General features: G+C 34.6%; 2 protein-coding genes across 3 annotated transcripts in view; one reads left to right on the top strand and one right to left on the bottom strand.

The window, feature by feature from the left end:
- Positions 1-6,251, bottom strand: part of LOC144451075 (carboxy-terminal domain RNA polymerase II polypeptide A small phosphatase 1-like) — a 37,379-nt gene extending 31,128 nt beyond the window's left edge. For both annotated transcript variants that reach the window (XM_078141849.1, XM_078141850.1), the window contains exon 1: positions 6,088-6,251. In XM_078141849.1, the coding sequence (XP_077997975.1) occupies positions 6,088-6,163 (76 nt within the window). In that variant the 5' untranslated portion in view covers positions 6,164-6,251. The remainder of the gene's footprint in view (positions 1-6,087) is intronic.
- A 582-nt stretch (positions 6,252-6,833) lies between these two features.
- LOC144450915 (solute carrier family 15 member 2-like) overlaps positions 6,834-27,883 on the top strand; it is a 57,388-nt gene continuing 36,338 nt past the window's right edge. Inside the window, exons 1-2 of the mRNA XM_078141677.1 lie at positions 6,834-6,860; positions 14,730-14,840. The gene's annotated coding sequence lies outside the window, so the exon portion shown is untranslated. The remainder of the gene's footprint in view (positions 6,861-14,729; positions 14,841-27,883) is intronic.

The following is a 27,883-nucleotide window of genomic DNA, read 5'->3' as shown; positions in this document are numbered from 1 at the left end:
AGACTGAAGTAACACATCCACGAGAAATCAGTGCTGTTCATTTGTAATGTTGTACAGCAGGTACACATGTAAATAGTAATCATTCACATTCAAATGTATTTTGGTTTACAGCTAACAGTTACAGTTAGATGCAAATTTTGGTATGGGTAGAACTCCACCCATTATCAACCATCCACTTCTAAATCTCACAAATATGTCTTTAATTCCATTGTTCTCTGCTATGACAGATAACCACATCTTGTGAAATATCAGTCCCATACAATATTCCCCTTTAATATGTTCTCAAAAAAATCAACTAAAAGTAAAAGTCAAGCGACACATACATCAACACATTCCTCTGGGTCAAAGGTCAATAAACAGGAGTGTATGTCACGGTTTGTGATTAATTTGAGGTCATCATGTTTGACCTCAAAGATTACTAACACAATCATAACATTACTTTAAATCGAAGAACAAATGTAACACTTTATAACAGTAATTTCTAGGTGTGGAAGGAATATCAGGTTATGAACCTATGTATGCATAAATCTGAAACACCTGTCTTATCTACATATGTACTTATGCAGATGAGATTTTTGACTGGTATACACAGTCTACTTTAGGTCAGTGAGTCATCTGTGTTTATCATTGGTTGGATTTAGTTCAGTGGGATGAGGGTGAAATTTTATTACAAAAGTAAGTTCATATGGTCTTCCCTGGTATCTTTCAAAGCACATTGTAGATTACTGTTCACTCTCTCTTTGTCTGATAAAAATCACACAAAAAACGATAAGAAAATACACATTCTACACTATGAGATAGCAAGATTGAATGAATGCATGTTCTTGCTACATTTTGTCTAAGTGAAATGAACAACTGTGCCACCTTGCCAGATATCAAAACATTGGTACCTGTATATCTCTGCATCTAGTTCATTTCATTGAAACAAAAGGTAACAAGAAATTATGACCTCGCTATCTTAATGTACATGTATAGAATGTGCAGTTTGTTACAGTTTTCTGCATGATTGTACAAAACAGACAGAGTGAACATTAACTTGCATTGCGCTGTATAAACATTCAACAAATACTAAAGGCAGACATACTGTAAGAATACAGGATGTTCCTATTCCTGATGATGATAAATTTAGACACTAAGGTTCTTCTATTTTTATATTTTGCTGACTTTCGTTTCTAATATTGGTAAATACTCAGAATGGAAGTACAGATGGACATGTACATGTATGTGCAATGTACATGTATGTACATGTACAAAAGTCAATGTATGTGCTATATATAGTATGACAAACAAATTGTTCCATCTAAGGTCTTTGTAACTAAAATTGGGACCCAAGATTACAATTGAGGAAATAACTAAACTCAATAGTGCGTTGTGTGTATGTGTATGTGTGTGTGTGTGTGTGTGTGTGTGTGTGTGTGTGTGTGTGTGTATGTGTGTGTGTACATACATCTGTTTTACTGTGATACACTATACATGGAAGTATGTGTTTGCATGTGTATAATACAAATGTATGTCACTAATGTACATGTATATGCACATGTGTACAATATGTATGTATATTTGTACGTATGGATGGCATACAGGTATGTGTGTGTGTGTGGGGGGGGTGTGGGTGTGTGCATGCTTGTGTGTATACATATGTACATGTACATGTTTTTGTGCGCATGTGTATAGTTCATACGTGTATGTATACGAGTACATGTAGATGTATTTTCCACATATCATGTACACATACATGTATCTAGAGTTACGTGTGTAATGATGTGTGTGTTTGTATCTTTACATGTGTACGTTTGTGCATACAAATATTGTATTCATTCCTCCATGCGGGTTTTCCAAGTAAAAACTCCTTCCTTGCCCAACTAATCAATTAAACCTAAACAAACAAACGTATGGCACTGTATTTATTGTCAAATGATAGTTCAAATATACTAAGAACATAATCTTTGAATCTGTGCCTGTCTATTACACATGACAATGTACATGTAACAGACACTGTACAATGATAACATGGCCATGACAGCGTATTGCTTCCATACATGCTGTACATTGTACAATCTAATCAACCATATAAAACTGCACCAAACGTTTCAGTGGTTGCTATGAACTGTTTGTCTATTTTATCAGTTCTCATCCACTATCATGTTACTAGATTGCCTAGAACCTTGAGGAAGAAACCGCTATATTTGTAAACACTTCTAGTTTGTTTGCATTGCAAGGCCACTGATTTCTTTGATGGAAGAGTTTCAGTTCATACATAGACCCTCCACCAACATGGAGGGTCTATGGTTCATAGCTAGTACCTGTGAAGACTGGAGGGTAATAAACCTACCTTGTTATATGTACATGTTATCGGTTCAATGGATATTGGGTTTCAGACATGAACACACTCATTGGAGAGAACTTTCATGACAACAAAATTGGACCCAGAGTACTCTTTCTGCTCATAAATATACAGGTTTATGACCAGTCTTTGCATCCTGAACCTATCAAAACTAGACTTATCCACTTACAAGTTGCATATAATATATCATGCAAGAGACATTTAGAACAAAAAATATGGAATATATACTCTGGTCATTCTACTTCACGACGTGTGTCTGCATCGTCTGTGTCACGACGACACGTGTCTACGTCACTGGTTCTCCTGTGTTCAAAATATGAATCAAAATGTTCAATATTGTCATTATTTTCCTCAATTTTTCTTTGATATTATTGGCACTGGTATAATTGTTATTCTCCAATATTTTTTCTTCATTCAGCTGGAAAATACTTGTAACCTAAGGATTGTCACTACGAGTTGCTAGATGAGTGGTGACAAAAACCCCTTAGGTCACTCCGATTTTCCTTGGCTGGATGAAGAAAAATATTGGGGAATAACATCTAATTATCGAACTACATATACAGATACATATAGATATACGTATATACACTGTCATGTGCTAATATCATCATGATCCTACATGTAGATGTATCTCTATCAATGTGTTCTGTGCCTCAAAATCTCACTTACTACTCTGGCAATTGAGGTCTCAGTTTACTTAAGATAGACACACAACTGTTGATATAACCTATTGAATTGACATTGGTTTAATTGTCCTCACAGTAGGGTTGCATTTCCTATGCCATCTATTAACTTACAGTATTACATTTTTGGGCACTTCAAACATTTGCACCATCTTGATCACAGGGTGATTAGACTCTAACACAGAAGCATTGCTCTCAACCATTTGTTTAATCTACCACAATTGTAGGTATATGAGTATAAAGTACTGGTACCATCTTCAAATGTAGAATTCAAGCCATTGTAAAACTACATGTACATGTACATACGTTTTGTTGTTCAAGTACATTTGTAATATTTTCGCTGGATGAGCTTGGCAGAATTGTCTCATCCTATGACTCTCAGTCTGTCTAGAACATTGAACAGTCAAGTGAATAAGCTAATGGTAGTGGCCATTTTGAAGATGATCAAAATACCCCAAACTGACAAATTAATACATGTACATGCATATACACATGAATGTACTACAGATAAAGATATAATATTCATACACGTACAGACACAAATAGTGTATATTTTTATAGTTGTCATTTTTTAACTACATGTATCATTTCATTGGGGACCAGTTTTCAATAAAACAAGTATTAGATGTCTATGGAGTTGATGTGTGCAACATGTGATCAAAAATGACAAAACCATTCATGTAGAGAGTACCATAGCCTAGTATTCTACAAGCTGTGCTTGCGAAAACAATAGCTGATTGTGTTGCTGGGAATTCAATGGATTGTACAATAGAGATAATTATTTCAATTGATCAATCAAGTGATTGATTGATTGCTTGTTACTTCATACATGTAGTTTACAAAGTGCAAAAACACTCTCTACTTTGTGTGATTGATTAGTACAATGTGGAATAATACTTGTATTGCATGCTGTTTGCAGTATTTTTCACATACATGTACATGTAATAGCCATGCCAATGGTACAGTATACATGATGTACATCCAATATGAACATTTCCATACTTTTAACAGTTTACAGATATTGTAGACTTTCACATGTAATAACCCACAACAGTTTAGAGTCTAATATTAATAGTAATCATACAATACTGGGCAAGAATGGAGAACAGTGGTCCAATTGTATTCAAACTAGGGACTTACATGTAGTTAGATATTGGGATTTGAATAGGATAAGACTCCCTAGCATAAACCAGATTTGTATCACCATCAATTTAGGGACAGTGCTCTGCATGTGGGCCTAATATTCTACCTGAAATGGATGTAGTATTTAGAGGTTGATTGGTCAACATGCAGTAATGCCCTCAAACGCAGAAAATGTTTTTTTTTTTCCTTTTCAAGCCATTACATTAGGCTAGGTTTTTGTATAAGTGCTGTCGCTCATAGACTAAACAGATGTGTATAGATAACAGAAAGGAATCCATCACAACCATAAAAATTACGCAAATACTGACTACAATTCATACTCTATAATATTATACTTGTCTGTAGATTCACATACTATTCTGAGTCTGTATTTTAACATGCTAGTTTGTGTACAGCCATTGGTCAAATTGAATATTAGCAACGTATGTAATATTTCATCTTCAGTACTGCCTGCAACAATACAACTGAAATTATATATTTCTGTGCATGTGTGTGAGAGATCAAAATAGTTATAATTCAAGGCATACATCGTAAAATGTACATAGAGAATGAGATCAAGTACTTCATTTACATTTCATAAAATCATGTGATATATTAGTCATAGAACACTTAGAATCATCCTCATATGGAAGGTACATTTGTAAATCTGCTCAGTCTCAGATAAAATACACTTTATGACTACCACAATTTGCATAATTTTGATAAGCATTTTACATGTATAGTGTTCACTAGCTCTGTTTCATACAAACACAGAAACCAATATTAAGAAACTACAAATGCTACATTTTGTATAGGAAACTAATAGATGCTACCATGCACACATCAAATTCAGACATCAAAAAATACATAGATTATGTTACTCTCGCATCTGACGGATACTGTGTAAACATTCAAAACTGACTTTGAATCTAGTTGTAGTATGTTTAAAATGGTTTTAGACAAAATTAGACAATATGTAACTCAACAAATTGTGATCTGATTCTTGGTGAACATGCGGTTTCTGTGTGGTTGTAATTGTATCACACGATTCACAGTCAGTAACATTATAACATGAAACGCTTGTATGTTTCTGACAGTTGAAAGACTGAAATGACGTACACAGGAAATACCAATTGGTCTGACAGTAAACTGAAACGTTGATGTTTTTGTCAACCATACATAACCGTCACCAAAGTGCGAAGCCCTTTTTGTTTACATGTAAAAATGTCATCGTACGACGTGACGCGTTATTGATAATGTTTTTTTTTTTTCATTTTCACTGGGTTATTACACAGATGTAACGACAAAAAATACCAATACCGGTGATATTTGAAGCCATGCAATCAAACACGATTTGTGGATACCGTTGTAACTAATGAATTTGTGTAATGATCTTTCAATATTCAATAGGCAGAACCACAATCGCAATGGTGATTCAAATGACACCATTGCGATCGTAACACAGTAAATGGCGAATTTGGGTCAATATTTATTACACCTTTTCAGACGTCAATCGCCAACACACACATTAACAACCTAACTATTTCGCTTAATTTCGACACCACAATTGTGTTTAATTCTGATGAAAGTGCGTGAATATAATTAGAAAATATACAGGAAATGTAGCGTGAAGGTAATCGGTCCATGTCAACAGTGAGAGGTGTGTTCGATTGTGACATGTGCAGTTTGCTCAACCTGTGCCCAGGGGTCGATTTACCATCAAAATCGTCAATGGATTTATCTTTGATCTCAGAATTGTATATCTGTGGTTATCAAGATAAAACTGCCGAAGCACACACACATTTTATGGTCAAATCAGAGACATGTCGTAAAGTGGAGGCCGTATAGAGGATTTCGTTCATAATTTGCGATGTTGTTGCTGTGGCCATCATTCGTTCAAGCTTACCATTCGAGCGCGAGTTTAGTAACGTTTCTTACCTTTTTCTGGAGCTGGGAATGTACTCAGCGGTTCCTCATCCCTGCTGACTTGCGTTATAATGGACGTACTGTCCATCTATGCCACCTTGGTTTCTGATTTGCGCCGTGATCTTGCAAAAATCGACGATATTATTGCCCTGGTAAACTTCGTACACATTCAAAATGGACGAAGGACAACCAACCCAAATGAAAATAAATAGAAATGAACAGGATCCGTTACAAAGTACCCCAAAGATCTAAAACTCTATTCAGCCCGATTTGAAATATTTTTTTCATACAATTTACATCATTGGACATGTATTTCCGTTAGAAAGTAAAATCATACTGTGTTTTGTACAAAGTGTTGGTCTATTTTGTTAAAATTAAAGTTCATAAACTTAGCGCCAAAACCATTAGTGCGGGACTCTTGAAACCGATATTTTGATATGTTGATTGACGGGTGATCTTGATACTTGCAAGTGGTGATTGGACAAGCAACAAGGCCCGCCTTTAGCCTCGTTCGCTAGCGATATAATAATGTTTGGTTAAAATTGCATTTTACGTGCATAAAATCAAATTCAACAAAAGCGTACATATTGTCTTACATTTATAAAATTATTAGAGATTATTTTTGTGGTAATAATCCATTGAAAGGCGATGTTCAACAAATCTAGAGGAAACAGCCATCGAGATGGATACTAGGTCAAAGGTCTCCAATATGTGACCTGAATATGAGCCTCGTTTTCAAAATCAAATCAACTCGCAGCAACTCGTGAGTCGTCAACTTATGTGAGGTGAGCAGAGCTAAACTCTGAATACTTTAGCATACTTTTCATGTCTGACACCAAAGTACCAGACAGCAATTTTTAATTCAGCATAGAGAAGCCGTTGGCGTTATAAATTTATTGATAATGTGAAACTAAAAAACTTTGACGAGAGACTTCAAGACTAAAAACAAGGAAGACATTGAAGTTGAACTTTGAATGTTCCAAGGTGATGCCTGGTAACTAAATTAACTTTACACTTCTTCGATAAATTGTGACCAGCGTATATTCAGTTTAAAATGTGATTCTTGGTCACCTAATAATTACATTGCTGTGCACGAAAGAGCTTGCAAGCAGCTGTCCGCCATCTTAAATGGTGCATTGTGGGAAATGTGGTATTTTAAAGGTGAAATAATACTTGAGAGCAAAATTACTGTTGTACTTTTGAAACAATTTGTCATGCTTATGGAGCCTGAGGTGAGTCATAATGGTCGAATGGTGAGATGTAAATGGTTAGAGTGGTCAACTTGTCCTGCTTGTATCCAGAGTAAGTTGGGACTTGATTCTGACAATGTCCCATTCCTTCTCCTAGAGACATTGTCAGAATCGAGTCCATACACCGTTTGCAAGCAGGACAACAGTGAACCCAGCTGTGTAATTAGGTACCTGACAGGATAGAGGTAGCTATAGTATTATAAAAGAAATGCCAGCATAGACAAGATGTAGGTTGAGTTTAGCGATTTAAAGTTTACATGTATTTCTGTTATTTTAAAGTCATTAGCAAGAGCATGGGAGGTTTTTTTACTGAAAATATGTGTCCTGGATGGAAAAAAATGCAGAGTCTTACATTTTCCTTGTGGGGAAGATCCATAGTAGAGTAAGAGTGTGTCAGAGCATGTTATTGGAGCATATATCCAGAGTTAATAGAGGCTGTAATGGGTATATGCTCCCCAGGGATTTGAGGAAGTCCATGGTGTAATAGGGGTTACAAATGTGAAATGCTTTGAGCATTGTTAAAAAAACTTAGATGAGATATAAACTTAGGAATTGTCTGTACGCAGAGATAACCTAGACTTGGTCAAATGAGAAGCTATTCTCTGTAAGCTGATATGATAGTGAACAGGTTGAGGTTATAAACTCAACAACTACTGGAAAGGTCATTAACTTTATAGGAATGGTCCCCATGGGTGTCTTGAAAAGTAAGGTTCAAGGCAAAAAAAAAATCATGCCTAGTACATGTCACTTGTCACAATGTGTGTTGATACCAAAACTTGATTGGTCAAAAACCATTGGCATGACTGGGATTATTCCAATATTTGGTGGGGTATGACCTTAGCAACTGAATATTCTAAACATACTGAAGTGAAATCCCAAGCAACCAGGACAATGCCTATAGCAACCGAAGCTGTGTTTTATTACAATCAGTTGTGCTGTAGTGACATCTTACGACAACAGCAAGGCAGTTATTTGCAAGTAAACACAGACACATAATGAAAATATTGCTGCAACATTTTGATATATTAAAGCTATCAATAAACATTGATATATTGATGCAAGCTCGAGCTCGAGCTCATTTGTGTAGGTTACTCATTCTCGCAAACCAGAGCTGTTATTTCTTCCACGACACTTCGAAATAACAAGCAGCGTGTTTTGGACGGTGTCGTGAAAGAGGCTGTGGTTTACGACGATGAGGTTACTGTATCAACATGTACATTTTAACTTTTGAGACACACACAATTGATAGTGAATACAAAACTGAAACTTTAACACTATTATAATGTAATTACACTCACAGAAGGGTAGAGTTTCTGATAGCAAGTGTTTCTCCAATAGCCACACATTCAACCTCATTCACTATTAATTACAGGGTGATTTATACCCAAGGCACCGCTATTATCCACTTGTGTGATCTTCACACACTGGGGCAACTACAGTAAATGAGCCTTTTTGTGAAAATATCCTGGACAGAAAGAACAGTGTATTAAATCATTTACTGTGAAACAAAAGTCATAATATTCACAGCGACTGAAGATAAAAACCATTCTATATCATTTAATGAGGAATACAATTTTTTATATAACTTTGTCTGGTTAACTCAGGAGTTGTAGAGTTTTGAAACTAGATCTAACTTACGGTTGTTTAATGGCATCAATAAAGTGTGACGTTGTAATCTTTTCGTTACTGGACTATTGAGTATTAAGAGTGAATGATTACTGTAAACTTTTATTGTCAGTAATTAATTCACTCACTCACTGTGGTCTTGTGTAGCACAATTTATGACAGCAGAAAAAATGATTTATTTTCTTTAAGCTTTAGAACTTACAGGGTCATATAGTTTTTAGACTACAGGAAACTACAGGTTTTAGGCTGTGTGCAAAACTCTAATACAGGGCAGCATGGTTATAGACTAGAATTCTATTCAACACAGGGAGTTATAGACTGTAGAACTCTGTGGTCGATATTACTTGATTTATGACAATTAATTTGCAATTTTGCCAGTCGAATTGCAAGACACGAGTAAGTCAAACATTCAAATCAGTTTTCTTCTTTGCCAATAATTTTTAATTTCATTTTTATGGAGGATTCGTAAAAATAAAGTTATATTTTATAGTTGAAAAAAGAAAAGAAAAATAAATACATTGATTTTGTTATGGTCAAAGTGCAAGGATTAGGAAAATAAGTACTTTTAAGATTCTACGTTGGTCGATTTGAAAGAGCAGTCAAATTGACAGGATTATTAGGGAAAAAAAAGAATTGGGTCTGCTCAGGACAGTCTGTCTAAAATGGTGTGAAGACATGGATTTTTTTTTTTAATTCTCAACAAACTTGTCACTTAATCTACTTTTTATGGCAGTTACTGTTCTCTTTATTTACCACTTTCATTTGTGTGTTCATGATTGGCTCTGCAGTTGACTTCACTGAAGTAGGGAGGGTTATTTTTGTGTTTCCCCCACGGATCTGCAGACTGAATGGGCTGGACAAGCACTCACAAAAAGAGACCAAAGTGAGGGTATTTAAGTGATGCACATTCTGACCAGAAACAATTCTTTTCCTTTTTTTGGCCTTACGATAGATTGTAATTATCAGATTACCAAGAAAGGAATGTTCGCAAACTCTAATACTCGTACTCTGAATAAGAATAACAGGCACCATTAGTAGTGCTGAGTAAGACAAAAATAATCCATGGCTCATTTGATGGTTTTTTTTTATCCTGCAAAGATAATAGTGATTATATGATAAATATAGAAAATTGTTTCAAACAATGTATTCATTATTTCATGCTAGTAAAGTTAACAAATTATATCTTGTATATATAAAGAGACAAGTACGATGCATTCATGTAGAGAACATTTATCAAGATTTATAATTTTTAGACTGGGTGGGGTAGCATTATATAATTAAGTAATCACTATTAAAAGATTTGAAAGATTACATTAAAAAATCAAATAAACAGACACTCACAGATAATACTATTATTGTGATAATGTGATAGCAAGTTGTCCACAAGTGTTGACATATTTAGATGTTATTCCCCAATATTTTTCTTCATTCCGCTAAGGAAAATATGAGTGATCTAAGGGGTCTTTGTCAATACGAGTCAATAGACGAGTAGTGACAACCCTGAGGTCGTGCATATTTTTCAGCTGACTGAAGAAAAATATTGGAGAATAACATTATTATACTTAGCGCCAGTAACAAAAAAAATCGAGGAAAGTAATGGTAATTTTGAACATTTTGACTAATATTTCGAACATAGCAGAACCAGTGATGTAGACACGTGTTGTCATGACATAGATGCACGTTGTTGTGATGTAGAATGACCAGAGTATATATTCCATATTTTTTGTTCTAAAAAGGCTTGCGCATGGTATAATCAACCTTGTTTAGTGGTTTCACTATCTTTGATTACAGAGTGATGTATATCTACATAACCAAGGCACTGTATCATCACCCATGTGTAAACTCCAGCACATGCGGCAACAACAGTTTTTTAATTTAGTTTGTGTATATCTTCTGTGAAAATAAGTGTAACATTCTACAGTCAAATATCCACATACAATTCTCGGTATCTGAAATATACTATTACTGTTTAGGTGCATCATAAAAATAACGAACATTCAATCTTGGTCGACAACATAACTTTCACTCCACACACTTCATATGCATTAGTACACATGTAGGCACGCGTGAGAAACAGTCAACCTTCTTGTTCTATTTTGACCCTCTAACATGGGGTAAAATGCTAGTGCAGGGACTGAGAATTTAGTTTCCCATTTTACCATGGAGAAATCAGTAGCTGTGTTATGATGATATTATAGAACTCATTATTTCATCAGTAATACAGTTTAATCTACTTAATATTCTGTACCAGACTCCAAGATGAGTAATTTACTGCGTCTAATGGTATCTTACATGGAACCCTTGACAATTTCACACCAGTGAAAAAAAACAATGAGAATATGTGTTTATTGTATATTTAGGTACCGTAATTTAGAATCTACCTTTCTAGTTTCTTAGCACAGATACATTATAAATATGTGTACATATTTAAAAATGATACAAGCTTTAAGTTTGTAGAAATAGTATAATGTTAATATCCATACGTGTCATCTTTGACATACATGTAGCAGTTGTCTTCTGCCATTGTTAGAACAGGGCGTTGCATACAAATGTACCTCAACATTTTGTTACAGTACATATTGATAATACATATAATGTACATCATCCAGTTATTCTTAAATTATGTCTTCATACCAGGTTTGAGTTCACCATATTTCATGTGATGGTTGTATGCCTTTAACAGTAATTAAATATGTAGTAAAAATTACACCCCAAAATGTGTAATCTAAGCTTGTACCCAAACATTCACATTTCTGTCAGTTAATTGTCTTACATATTAGTATTATCAAAATCATATCTATGATATTGATCTATGTTTTACTTCACTCTAATTAACTAATGAACTCTCATGGACTCCTGGAATCTTTTCAAGGAATGGATCTTCCATTTTCACTACTTTTGTATCCTTGAATATTATAAAATGGTACAGTCCCTCTATCATAGAAAGTCAACAATTCAAAGTATATTGTAGTTTGTTCTGTTGTAAATATGTATTTCAGATTATTTTATTAGAATAGGGGATTGGAATGAGAAATTTAGTAACACATACATTTAGTTTAAATTTATGATTGTGTAATTTTGAAGACTGCCACCAAGTGTTGTGTACTTACATTTCTTTTGTCTTTAACACTTGAACTGTAAGTATTTAACTTTGTTCAAGGGTGTAGTGTCAGTAGACTTAAAGATTCCTTGTTAACGTTTTATAGCACTTTCCCACACTACTCAAGGTGTTTTACAATCAAGACCCTTTGTGTGGGTGTACATTGGCTCAACAGCCCTGTATACATCTTGACTCCCTAGGAATTATAAGGTCCATTGCACTTTCTGCAAGCACTCTTTGAATGTTTTCAAGAAGCACACCACCCCATCCAACCCCCTCCAACCCCCTCCCACCACTGTTACTACCCTAATCCCCACCCTGGCACCTTCCCTATGTTTAACATGTTACTACCCAGTTTTTTAACATTCTGATTACTTTCTGACATGAACATTTTAGAAAATATCTTTGAATCTTTGATGTAATCTTGATTTAATCAAAATGAAAATACAAACAAATAACCAAGCTGTTACCATGTTCAGAACAAAATGAAGAACGATATCAAAACATGACCATGAAAAAAAAGTTAAGTATCAATCATGTCCTGCAGATTATACTATACATGTATGTATGTTAAAGTGACATTACAAATGATGTGGAGTCATTACTTAACTAATATAATATGTTCTGAAATGGCCAATGTTTTCATACAAATATGTACCCAATCACTCCATTACTACTGCAATTATTGTGTGTAACAGCTCATATTATGCATATTAGTGGTCTATTTCTAACAAGAAGGCCTTGAGCAGTAGCTGAATCAGTACACTTTGACCTTGGTTTGCCTTATAAATCATCTTAATGGAATGTGATTGTTAAGTGATGGATTCAGTCCGATGTGCTTGATTAGAAGTATGCAAGGATAATTGATCCCCAAGGAGTTTGGAAATTACTTTGGATTGTACCTGTATACAGGTCTAGTGTGTTTGGCTTTGAGTATGACTTATTGTTGGCACATCAAAATATATATATTACTGTTACATTAGCATTAGATATACCTATGTACGCTATGTTTATTTAGACATAAACTGCCAACACTAGCCATAAGTTAATATTTTTTTACCTTCATTTGTATGTGTTAATATAGGCTAGATCCACCCTTGGTACTAAATCATCTCTTTAGAAAGATCTTGAAATTTAGTTTGATGAAACAGATAGCACTAGATTCGATGCCAGGAATAGCACTAGATTTGATGCCACAGATAGCACTTGGTCTAGATTCGATGCCGGGAATAGCACTAGATTTGATGCCACAGATAGCACTTGGTCTAGATTCGATGCCGGGAATAGCACTAGATTTGATGCCACAGATAGCACTTGGTGTAGATTCGATGCCAGGAAAAGCACTAAATATGATGCCAGGAATAGCACTAGATTTGATGCCACAGATAGCACTTGGTCTAGATTCGATGCCGGGAATAGCACTAGATTTGATGCCACAGATAGCACTTGGTGTAGATTCGATGCCAGGAATAGCACTATATGTGATGCCAGGAATAGCACTATATGTGATGCCAGGAATAGCACTAGATGTGATGCCAGGAATAGCACTAGATGTGATGCCAGGAATAGCACTAGATGTGATGCCAGGAATAGCACTAGATTCGATGCCAGGAATAGCACTAGATGTGATGCCAGGAATAGCACTAGATGTGATGCCAGGAATAGCACTATATGTGATGCCAGGAATAGCACTAGATGTGATGCCAGGAATAGCACTAGATTCGATGCCAGGAATAGCACTAGATGTGATGCCAGGAATAGCACTAGATTCGATGCCAGGAATAGCACTAGATGTGATGGCATTAGATTTCATACCACAGATAGTACTAGAGTTGATATATCGGATAGTACTAGACTAGTGTCACTGTTAATATGAAGTTACATACTTTCCTGGAAATGAGGATGGGACTTCATTTACCAATGACTTGCATATTTTGTCTGCTCACTTCCTGTACAGTATGTATAACAAACTTTTTGTACACTCTTTTACACTTTTTTTCAACTATTGAGTTACAAACACGTACTTGATCTTTGTTGTTTCACAAGTAGAAAAATATAGTAAAGTTGCTATATTTTTTTTAAAATCATGAACATTTACCATTTCTCATCTGTATTATCACTTTTATTTTAGCTTGTGGAAGGAAAATACCCAGCTTGATTGAATACTTGGGTTAATACAATTAATACAAAACATTAAGATTTAAACACAGAGAACAAAGAAAATTGACTTTAAGGACTTGTTTGTGTGTGTGTGTGTGTGTGTGTGTGTGTGTGTGTGCTTGCTATGTATGTATGTATGTATGTACGTATGTATAATGAATGAATATACCTTTATGTATGTATACCTTGATAAAGTAGCATGTGTGTATAACATTTGTACACTTGTTACATAACAGTACATGATTTTGGTTTAAAAATTTACAGAAAGGTGGAGAACTTTGGTAGATTTTACCTGCCACCCTTGAAAATAAACCATTACTACAAATTAGATTCAAAATACAAGATTGGTAAAATAAACCACTAACTGCTGTGTGCTTTAGTTATTGGTATTTTAACAACTTTCAATGAATTGGTTGTCTAATTGAAAATATAATATGTCAGTTACAAGTAGTGCAGGTTTAAGAATACTAAAACCTCATATTTATGTATATTTAGTTTTTTTCTCTATTTTATTGCAGAGACCCTTAGGGGGTAACAGAAAAACAATATCACTGATAATCAAAATGTATCTATTCCAATGTGACAGATGATGTAAATGTACATGTAACATCTTGATCAGAAACCCTGTGGTAAGTATATTTTATAGTTTTATTTGGTTCATTCTGTTAGATCCAGTGAGACACTGAAGAAGAACAAGTGATTTTTTTGCAAGACGTGTCTGTTTCTCAATCAAAAGTGGAAGAAGAGAGCTTGTATATAGATTTATAGTTTTAAGTCAATTGTAAAATTTAATGTAATGCTGAAAGCTGAAGGAAGTAACTTAAAGTCATAGGTCTTTTCATCATCACAGTACACTATCGAACACATTCTACATGTATTGAGTTGAAGACTTCTGACAAAGCTGCAGAAGTCGTTTCTCCATTCTATAGTGAACTATAAAGAAGGAGAAAAGTCGGCCAGAGCCAGGCCTTAAACTTATGACCCTTCGATTTAGTATTACTAGATGGATGCATCAGCCGTGCTACCCTAGTCTGACATCAACCAACCCTGCTGTACCACAATTCTCTTTGAACACCAATACAAATGTAGCTGCAAGTCTACTGATAACACTTTGCAGTTCATCAAAATAAAGATACATGTATATCTCTAAATCTTCTTTTGAGCTGTGAGAAGTCTAAAAAAAACATTAGAAAGGGATTTTCTGCTGCACATTTTAGACTTGTGATTTTGGTTTATATTGCAATTCATAGTGATTTAGCGTTTTGTACCACAACGTGACAACAAAGTACATCTCAAGTATCAACCCAGTTCACGTGAACTCTCATGCCTCCAACAACACTTACTGCATGTGGACGTGTGCTATCAACTTGTCTGGCAGGTCGAAGGTCAGCTACCTGTCAATCATCTCCATGTATCTATCTTAGATATTAATCTGTACAAAGTAGCTAAATGACAACATACACACACACCTGTTTGGGTCTCACTGCTCCCTAACTTAGTGATTGTTGATGTGTCATTGTATAACCACACCTCTAATAGTTCAAATGTGACAAAGTTGTATATTGATTTGAGATCATATATATAATACAAGTTATGTAGTATGTAAATGAGTACAAAATGGCCCAATAGGTTTATTTGCATTGCCATGAACTCTTCGAGATATTTGCTTCGAATAAGGGACATATGATAGCACAGTATTGAAGTGCAATTATCACTCTGTGATTGTGTGTGTCATAAACATACATGTAGTAGTGCCTTGTTTCTCCGATGTACTCTTAAACTATATAATTATCCTGGGGTATAGATATTTACATGTAGTAGTAATACAGTCTTCTATGGTCAGATTGATTGATTGGGGGGGGGGGGGCAGCAAGGGTGATAAGGACAGAGATAGCCAGTGAGTGAGAGAGATGCAGACAGAGGGGAGGGAGGGAGGAGGCAGATAGACAAACATAAATATTTGTTCCTGTACGCACATATGAACTAATGCTGTGCCGCTTCTTCTAAGTTCAAATGATAATCAAAATAAATAACACACTTGAAAGGTGGTTGGAGACTCTTATTTCTACCCACTAAATTAACATACACCTCACAGGGTCAATGAAGTCACATGCAGGTACTAGTATACATCACTATAACAGTCAGATGTCCACCAATGGTTATTTTGTTGTTTTGATAATTATACCTGTTTTCCTTGGGTCAGTTGTCACATGTGCAGACTTGTTTGTTGTACACTATTATGATGAGTCATGTAGTATAAATACAAATCTAGGCTATATGCTGTATTGTGTGATGCAACTCATGCAACATATGAAGTAGCACATCCAGTGAACCATGCATTATTTGACTGACTTAGGGGAACCCAAATATTGACACATCTTACAGCAATACAAGACAGTCCTGTAGACTAGACATTAATTATTTTTATCAACTTTTGATGTGAAAAATGATCTATTTTTAACTACCTAGAGGATGTCTAATTTCCTGTATAGTAATTTACATATAGATTGTTACATGATTGATTAAATTCATTATTGCTAATTACTAATATTTAATAATTTGCTATACTGTATACAGTTCACAACATGTTCATAACATGCAGAATGATGAACAGTAAACTTACTCTGTTTGACACATCAGAGCTTTAGACAAAAGTAACACAACATGATATTAAAACCCCAACATATAAAACTGGAATTTTTTTAAATAAAAAATTGTCCAAAGCTTGCTGTATTTTATGAGTAAAAAATATGAAGGTAATTCTCAATGCCAGAAATAGAATGTTACTGCCTAGGTACATCATAAAAATAATGAACATTTAATTTCATGGTCGACACTATAACTTAAATTCTGCTACATGCGCTTTACATGCATTATTATAGGCACACGTGAGAATCAATGAGTCAGTCTTTTTTTGTTCTATTTTGAACTTCTAGAATATGAGGTAAAATGTCATTGCAGGTAGCGAGAATTGCGAAGCCAAACATTGGAAACTAACATCATAAGTGGTGTATACATGATAAAATTGCCCATGCAAAAAGTTCTGTTTTAGGGTTGCTCATTGTATATGATATGGATAAGATATAAGGAACTATATCAACTATACATTGTCAGTGTATTGTCAATTTCACTTATTCAATTAGACATTTAATTAATGAAATGTAGAAGTTGTCAATTTCATTAGACATATAGAAATTAGAAGTGAAAAGTCAACCTTGAGACATAAATATGTAATTACCAAAGTTTTAATTTAATTGTTTTACTCTTATAGGCAATAATTATATCAATTTGTTGGTATCAATTAAAAAATTAGTTGAAAACTGTGCTCACAAAGAGACATTGAGCTTTTTGAAATCATTTAATGTACCCCGAGTATGATCCAGTGTTCATTTTAAAATTACAATCCCTTTCAATGCCATACATTGAAAGATGTGGTCCTATAAAAACAACTTCAATTTAAGTGGTTTTGTTGGAGTTAAACTTTGTCTTTACCTTTTCTGTTCCTGATACTGCAACTGTTACTGTTACTCTAGTCCTGCTTGCAGCTGGAGTAAGTTGGGACTTGCTTCTAACAATGTCCCTCTTCTTTCTCTGGTGTTTTGGGACAATGTCAGACTCAAGTTGCAAACTCCATCTGCAAGCAAGACTACTGTTACTCCAGAATCACAGTATAAAGAATCTGAAGGAATTATTTATTTGGCACACGTATGTCACATTAAATTTGTTATAAAAAATCTTTATTTAGGATAACACTCAATAAAAGCATCATGCACAAACTCAAACATCTCTTAGGGGTGGAGTTCTTTCCATCGAACCCCATGAAAAACTTACAAACTCACACATCATCGATAGATCAGAAAAACAGAAATATAAAAACATATGTAGTAGCAATGTACAATAGTTCCAGAGATACAAAGTAAATGTACTTAGTACACAACATTACAAAGGACTGTTACAATAGCATTATCACTATTAGTGTACATAGGCACAAATTGTCTTCACAATAAAGAAATCAGTCTTTGGAAAAATCATGACAGAGTTAGAAAGATGACTGGCATGCATTATATAGAAATTTATACTCTTTACTATAGAATTTAGAAAAATTATGATAAGTAAAACTCAGAGTTTGTCAAGTTTCAACACATTCAGTTACATGGAGGAACGTTTTGTATCCACCCAGACTTGGCTATCTGATACAATATACTGGCTTTTAAGGTTCTGGCAAATGACATTGTCAAGCCGGATAGCCAAGTCTTTGGGATAGTGAGGTATATTCAAGTTATACAACCCGGATAGGAATTAGACAGTGAGTGCATGTAGTTTTAGGTAACTTCACATCTTGTGTTTACCATTCAGATTTAGATACTTGAAAGATGCTGATAGCCAACACATAGTTGAGTATAAAGATAACCTCTTTCTACGGATGAAAAAAGAATACAAATATAAATATATTTATATGTTTTGTAACTTGGATGTGAAAAACTTAAATATGATAGGAAATTGACTATGTACTTGAAACATGACATAATTGGTTGTAAATTGGTTGTTATTACCATGCTTAAGAGCATTGTCGAAGGTAAAATTTCAAAAATTTGTTTTTGATGTCCTTGGAAGAGGTTGCAAGAAGGGAACAAAGTTCATGATATGGATAATGTCTTGCCATAAGATTAGTTTTTTAAGACATCAGATGATACAAGGTGGTACTTGGGACAACATTGATTCTCTACTGAAGACCGTTTTGTAACATTTTAAGTCTACAAAGTTTGTGAGGAAAACAAAGTCTGGGGAAAGATGTCAGGGGAAACAGACACAAGAGATACGGATATTCCACTGTATGAAAACGCAGGTGGAGAAAAGCAAAATTGTAAGTTGAATTAATCTCTGTATATGTGTGTGCATAAATTAAAAAACATATAGTTTAGAATACAATCTGATGAACATTGCATTAAGAATATTACTCCTAGAATGTTATGTAGTTGATATTCATGGTACAGTAATATAGCAGAGCTGAAATTTAATTTCTACAGTTGGTGGTCAGATTAGCCAAGTGAACTGTTTCAGCTATAGTTTTCTATTGATTTTGATTGGTCTAACAGACTACCGCCTATAATTTGGTAGTCAAGGTACAGTGTATAATAGTGGACATGCAATGTCTCTGGACTGTTTATTTCAAATTTAACACTTCGGCTTGGTAACGGTAATAGTTAACTGTTTCAACTACAATTTTTATGTTGATTTCCATTGGTCTAACAGACTACCACCTTATAAATTGGGTAGTCCAGATATGATGTTTAGTAGTCTTTGTGTCCTGGGCTACTGCCAATTTTGATCCCTGTATAGGGAACAGATTATGGTTGTCACAGACTTTGTTATTCCTTTTCAATGGGTGAGATTTGGTATAACAAATTGAAACGGACTCCGAAGCTAAATTGAGAATTACGGTAGTCAAATGTTAGTTCTTATTTATTGTTTTCGCATCCATGTACCACCTGATTATAAGGACATCAGAATCACTTTGAATTACCCTTAGTTCTTGCAAGTTGTAATGTTGTTTGGGTCTTTTGTTGTTGTTTACATTGTGCTATGACTGGTTGGCAGACTTGACAACTTACATGTATCTGTTTACATCTACTGGCCAACATAAAGATAGTTGGATGCTTCGTTCAAGTTATACTCAAGAAAAATGAGTAGTATCAGTGGTCTGAAAAAAAAAGAAGAAAATCTGTTGGTCTCCATCTTAATATTTTATTTCATAAAGCAAATCACCAAATGTTGGGATGATTTGATAAACTACTGGAGAATACCAGACTTTTTAGTAATAGTAATTTCCATTTCATGACGAGAGTCATATTTTGAGAGCATGGCCACCAAGGTACCTCCCACCCAAATCATCATTGTGTTAGGGAGTCTAATACCATTCCAACCCCTTATCTAAGTGTTACTCTAACTCCCTAGCATAAGCAAAATTGTGCAAATATACAATGTAGTCATTCCACTGTTCCACAATCTTGTCTAGATTGATTATAAGGCATATTAGCATTGAATATACATGGAAACTTGTTAGTGTTTAAAAGATTTCTGCCATACTGTACACTTTTTTTGACAGATTTTACATTGACTGTGGAAATGTGCAGGATTTTTACATGTGGAATTATTATACTAAGACATTTCTACTAAGACAAATAAAATGGATATGAACTTCAAAACAGTGAAGTCTGAAAAATGTTGAAAACTTAAAATGCCGTTGGGAGATTTAGAATTTGTGACTGACATTGCAGATAAGAATAAAGTGCGGGTTCTTCAGTTCATAGGAATTGGGTTTAGGGAATTAAATACTGGATGATGTAATAATTGGTGTCTGGATCAGTGTTATCAGGATATCTTAATCAAAGTAGTTACCGCCCTTTTCTGTTTGTTCATTGTACAAGGTAGTTACCCACCCTTTTCTAACATTTCATAGTGAATAACTATCCTTACTTTAGTGATTCCACCCTGTAGCATTTTATGTTACATGTTCTCTGTGTAAACTGAAATCAATGAGTCTATACTATAATTTAGTTATGAACTAGATATTATTATTAAGTTTGTGTGTGTCCTTGTCACAAATGTAGTCATCACTAATATCTTACCAGATATCTTCCAAGGACAGTTATATCAGATATTAATGATAACATAAGAATGTCTCACATGAACTGACTTTCTGAAATGACCAAAAAAATGCAGGTGCTTTAAATCTTTGAGATAGCTACCATATATAATAATTTGCAAAGTCAGTTTGTAAAAATAATAGTAATTAAGGGCTAGTACATTTTGAAGCTGTTATTTTTCATTGATTATTCTATTTGAAAATACATAAATCTTGCATGGAATGGTTGACTTTGATAAGCTGATTACTTCTGGACTAGTTGTTGATTGTAGTATGTGCATTGATGTCCATGTGTAAATAGTTGTGGAAGGTACAGACCAGGTTTCAGTCTTTCTTCTCCAAATTTTAAATGTTGGGATCCTGATAGTAGGTTTGATCACTTGATCATACATGCTGCAATGAGTATAGCAGCATATATAAGTTGAAAATTAAAGAAATTACGAAAATATTTTTTCAAATTACAACTCCTGGAACAATGGATTTTGCTGTAAACCTGTCAGGCAGTGTAAGTTCACAATGGAGCAATTACAGATGATTAAAGGTGTACTTCAAATCTCGTTGTTTGCTCTGACAACTATATTTCAACTTTCCATGGGTAAGTATCTACAAAGTCAAATTCAATATTTAAACAATAATGTACGCCCTCCCAGCCCATAATGGACGAAAGCAAACTTTGAACGACATGCCGAGCCCATTATGGAGTGCAAAGTTTGCTTGAGTCCATTATGGACTGGGAGGGCGTACATTATTGTTATTATTTTATAGTTTTGCCAATTCCAGTGAATTTGTAGACCAAGAAATGGAAAACAACGTATAATATACACAGCGCTGAACATCGTCTGCCATGTTCGGCCCAGAAGCTGAATACTAATCATAGCAACACACGTACACACACATATACACTTCAATGAACTGCTGTGAACACAAATTTGTTTCATGAATGCGTTGTATTTTCAAACAGTGGAAATGACAATCATAAGTAACAACATACATTTCGAAAAAATACCTTACGGATATATTATATATATTATAAGCTTGTATTGTTATGCTCGTTCCGGGGCCGCAATGCCCAATAACGGAGTACATTATCAGTAATAATGTACAGCGATGACGTCACAAAATTCACTGGAATTGGTAATGCTATAATAATAAAATTACTTGTAATCAATTAGCCAGACTACATTATGATATTGCTTTCATAACTGAATATCATGTGGACTATCAGTCACAATGGTCAAATGGTTTAGAGTGACCAGCTTGGAATCTGCAGATTGCAGGTTCAAGCCCCATCACTGCCATTTGTTTATGAATGGCTAAAGTCCTTGGGCATGATTTGAACCATGATTGTGACTCAGTCAACACAGCTGTATAATTGCGGACCTGGTAGGATACTAGAGGATGCCATGTGAATGCTTTAATCCTATAAACATATAAAGGCTGCAATGGATTGTACAGGTATCCTCCCAGGGAGCCAAGTTGAAGGAGCGTAACTTATAAGGGCCGTTGTGTCGGTATAGATCCGCACCAGGGGTAAATATTGTAAAGCGCTTTGAGCACAGAGTGGGAAAGCAGCTATATAAAAACCAACAGAATCATCAGGCTTCATTATAATCTACACAAGTGCAAGTATCTTCTATACAAGACAAGTGTATTTATTTAGTAACTTTTGTAGGGATGAAGACGAGCTTGATTTAAATGTCACTGTTTTGCCCTTTCAGTTGTATTCTCTAGGTTTTATAGTTTCACTTACTTTTATAAAGAGTTCAAAATGTTCACAATATTCTGTTGGTGACAATGTGGGTATAGTTCCAGACTTTGCACAAATAGCAAGGTTAGGGTTTGATACATATATATTATAATGAAGAAAAATTAGTTAGACTTTAAGAAATTAATTTTTTCATATCTCAGTATACATAAGTATATATGAACTCTCTCAGCACCATCTCTGATAAGCACATGTGGATTATTTGGGATGTGCATATATGTAGCTTAAATTTAGAAAAGTAGCCTCATAAAATTGTAACTTTTCTAGAAAATGATATTGTGTTATATCGTCAAATGAAAATAATAATTACATAAAATAAATATATTAACATGTATTCTTTAAGTTTAAATCCCTATAACATATGATACAAATATTGCAACCCTAATGTTGAGTTTGTAAGTTAAGATCTTTATTTGTACGTTTTGGCTTCACACTCGCGCCTGACTTCATCAGGATAAAGAATGTGACTGTTGTTGAGCTATAGGAGTCCTGCCAGTGAATGCCAGCCTAATGTTGACTCCTAATCATATGGCTGCAAATCAGGAAGTTGTCTGCTAGTTTCCCCATGTCAGGCCATCAATCACCATGTCCTTAGACACAAACACTCAAAGTGGAGGTGTGGGAGAGTGGTAATGTGCCATGCTGTCCAAACCGTGTATATGTCACCACTTGATTTATGTACTTCACCTGGATTGTTGCACACTTTGTTTTGACAACTGCTGATTTGACTTTCAATTATTTCTGAAACTAATAACTTTCCTCATGAGATTACTAGTATGAATAAGTCATGGGTGTTTGTTTAAAGCTTAAGAGATATTAAACGGAAGAGAGAGAGGATAAGATGTACTACAAAAGATAAAAATATAATATACTGACATGCCAGACACAATAAATGCATCAAGTATACGCAAGTCTACTTTCTGTTGTATAATCAGTTATTTTTACATGTATGTGTGACAGGTGTTTCTTTCACCAAAAGAAAATTTTTGAAAAATGATATGAATTTGTAAAAGGTAATTTTAATTAATACTGTCAGATTACCCACATCTTTTTGAGTGAACTTTGTGCCCACAATAATGACATCATCAAGAAAGTAGAACTTGAAGACCCGGTGTATCATCGCCATGACAATCAGTCCACCAAAGTCCCTTGAGGATTGTTATCTCTTGTACAGTAGTCTCCTATAAGTAGGGTTGCTATGGTTACCAATCACTACTTCACTTCAGCAACAGTTCTACATCATTACCTGTGTGATGTAGTTACACTATCAGTTCTAAAGTCGGCACAAATGCTCCTGTTCACAACTGTACTGATAGCGTTACTGTCTGAACATGATATATTCTTTACTTTCATGTCACAATTCTATATATCTGCAAAACTAATTGACAAATATCATCCATTTAAAAACTCATATTTTAAATGATTTATATAATAAAACCACTGCCTTTTAAATTTCCACTGCATCAACATGGGGATCAAACAGTTGTTTCCTATTTCTACTAGATTAGAGGCTTTTATAATCCATTGGATTTGAATCTAAGATGATTCAGTAACACATTGGTATTCAGACTATATTCCTATATGTACTCGTGTACATGATTGTGTTTATTTTCCAAAATATTATGAATGAATGAACATATACACATTATTTTCTGATGCATCATAATAGTATGGTTATTTCTTTTATCAAGGAGAGAGAACATGTTGTGTAAGGGACGAGATCAATAGTTCAGTGTGGAATAAAAAACTAAATTCTTTAGTCAGCCCCCCCCCCCCCCAAATAAATTGGCCAATATTGATATTGTTTCAGAGAGCACGCTCAGTTTCAAATCATAATGTAGAATATATATAAGCCCTCATTCCCAACAATTATTTTAGTGCCATGAATTTACCACAGTGAAAATTCTTCCATTTCTCGATTTGACAACATTTGATAGAAGTATTGATATTTAGGTGTTCAAGATTCTATTAAAATTAAAAATAAATATTTTGTCAGATGATGAGAACTGAAATGGTTCACCCCCACCCCCACCCCCACCCCCCATAAAAGAATTTAGTTTTTTATTCTACATTGAACTATTGATCTCCACCTGAAATGCAAAGGAAAACTTGATAATAACAAGGTTGTTGTGGGTGGGGGTTAAATTTTGACAAGTTTTAACCCCACCTTTTTAATCATAACTTGTAGTTCTTACTAGAACTGGTAACCATCACATGGCATCTGATACTATGTCAACAAAATAGAATGAACCACACCCATATTATGTTTATGTGTAAACTTCTAACTTGTAAGAGGTTACTGTTCTATATCTATAGATTTGTCTAATCCAATAATTGTAGTTATCTATGGACTCACGTGCTGTCTTATCTAACTCTGGTATTGCAGACAATTGGATTTTGATTATAACATCTAAATCCAACACATACAGTATAATATTAAGAATGATTAATTCGTTACTTTGGCCATCAACCTATGCTACAACATTCCATTCAAACAAATGTATGTCCTTGATATGGATGCTGTACACGATTGTGGTACATACAGAAAATGCTTTACTTTGGTGCTGCTATGAGTTGTAGCTTGTACATGACCAGAGAAATGAAAAAGAGATACCTTGTATACAGTATAGGGTGTTTCCATCTTTTGTAAACCACAGCTGCTTTTACGGCACTGTCTGAGAAACACTGTCAAGAGATATTTTGAATTGTTGTTGAAGAAATCTTGGCTCTGGTTTGTGAGAATGATGTTTCGAAATGTCATGTAAGAAATAACTTGTCATTTACAAGCGAGAATGGGTGTCAAATGGTCATGTGAACACCACAAAATACATTCTTTGCCAAATCATTTGCAATTTCTGTTTTCTGTGACACTGTTCAAGTACCGTAAATCTCCAATTCCAATACATACCATATGTACGGTATATGTAGTATGCTTTACTATGTTGGGGGGGGGGGTGGGGGGGGGGGTATGATAGGTGTAATCAGGTTTGTGAAAATATGATGACATACAAAACAATTCAGCTTGCTCTTTATTTATTTACAAAAAGTTTGTAGCAACAGCATACATGTATACATATACGAATCTCATAGCTTGAAATTAGGAAAATTGAATGTACTATATTGAAGCTTGTATTTAATTTGACAATTTTACTTAGTGATACATTACAGTGGTATTTGTTGTAAGAAAACATTCCCTATGACAGTGTTTGTTATAAAATACTTAGGCTGTATACTACATGTGGGAGATGTTAGGCTAAATCTGATTGGTCAAGGTTGAACAATGAATCAAATTGTTACTATGGTAATATTAATCTAAAGATCCAAAGTTCATGTATGAAATATTTTGATTCGTAACTTATCACATAGTTAGTCTGTAGTTATGTCCTATTATGTCATGTAACGTGGGGCAGTGTGCTCTCTAATGATAGCCAATTTTTTGTTGTTGTGAGTCAAAATGAGAAGACCTGGCATTTCTTTTGAGTCACCACATAGTAAGAGATAGGGAAACACCAAATTTTGGTGCGTCATTAGAAATGGTGTGCGCCAGTGGCAAGTCAAATTGGCTTAAACTAGAGAGCACATTAACATGGGGAATACAATGGCTCTCAACCAATCCGTTGCCTTGATGCTCAACACCAAAATTCAATGTTCCCCTATCACTGGTAATTACTATGGGTTGACTGAACCAATTTGTTGCACTACCATTATGCACAAGAAAAAGTGTCTTTCATATTGAAAGAGGGCACACTGTTAACCATGCATATTGGGTATGCTAGCTAGCTAGTTATGGCCCAGGGCTGTTCGTGGGTAGCATATACATGTAATATTAATAGTGACCACATGTGAGGGCAGCTTCAGTGCAGTCTAAAGACTAGCTAGTAGCTGTTGGGTTTTGATCCGAAAAGATCATCAGATCCAAGCCCAACGGTTAGTCTCTAGACTAAATGCGATGTGACTGCAAGTTTCTAGGCCAGCAGTGTGCTAACAGGATGTCTGTCACTGTCTACTTAGACGAAATAAAAAAAGTTGTTTGGTTCTGGTTACCCGACCCCACCTAGTTTTTCACGCCAACCCTAAACTTTTTTTTTGCACATTCGAGAAAAAAATAAGAAAATCATGGAAATTATGAAGTCTCGCAAGAAATATTGGATGCGGAAACAGACATCAACTGAAAAAGTCAAGAATATAAAACTGTTCTTTTAATCTGTAATGGCTGTACATCTAATGAGAAGAAACCAATCACACAGAGACCATATGGAAACCAACAGATTTCTACCTGAGCTAGACACTGTGACTCATATATGAAAAAAAAATTTAAAAATAAAATAAAAAATCTACCTACTCCACCTATTTTAAAATTGAATGTAATCGGAACCACACAATTTCTTTATGCCTTATTCTAGCTGCACCAGGTTAGCTGTGGTGCCAACAACTAAGTTCTAGCTGCAACTGAAGCATTTTTCATCAAAACATCAATAATACTTTCACTGGAAATTGTTTAAAAAGCATTGTATCTGTCAAGTAGTTGTTGATTTATTAAGAGGTTGAGATCTTTGCATGTTTAAGGTATAGTTGTCTAATTTTGGGTATGAATTCCAATATTATTTTAATCATATTTATGCCAATCTATATAAAATGTTATGCCAAAGGACATGGAATGTTGTTCAGTTTGATCTTATTATATTCACTTTGGCTGGATAATAGTCAAAGAATATTGCAGCTGTTTCTACGTATGGTTGCTATAGAAATACTACAGTAACAATACAGTGAAAACCAAACAAGGTGATGTCATGGCATGATTTGTTGTCAAGTTATTGTGAATTTTAACTTAAATGCTCATTCCACAAAAATTGCCATTTAAATTTGGTTGCTATAGAAACGCTACAGTATAGAGAAAAACCAAAGAAGATGATGTCATGGCATGATTGTCAAAGTATTGTAAACGATATCAAAAATTACCATTTAGATTTGGTTGCTATAGCAACGCAATACAGAGAAAGCCAAAGGAGGTGAATTACCATCACATGGCATTATTAATTTATTTATTGTCAAATTATTGTAAATGTTTAACTGAAATGTCAAATATCAACTGAAATCTTTATGGACACTGAATACACACAGTGATCATCAAATTGATCAGTTCACCACTATGTATCGATCACCTATCTCATATTATCACCAAGATTGATATGTTCAAACTCTGAGTAAATCTAATATATGTATAAATCTAGGTAGTCTAGTTCATATACCATATGAGTTAC

Source organism: Glandiceps talaboti, chromosome 20 (genome assembly GCF_964340395.1).
Source record: "Glandiceps talaboti chromosome 20, keGlaTala1.1, whole genome shotgun sequence".
In the NCBI taxonomy this organism is placed as follows: Eukaryota; Metazoa; Hemichordata; class Enteropneusta; family Spengelidae; genus Glandiceps; species Glandiceps talaboti.
Note: the sequence above shows the minus strand (reverse complement) of the source record. Positions and strands in the feature narration are given on the sequence as shown.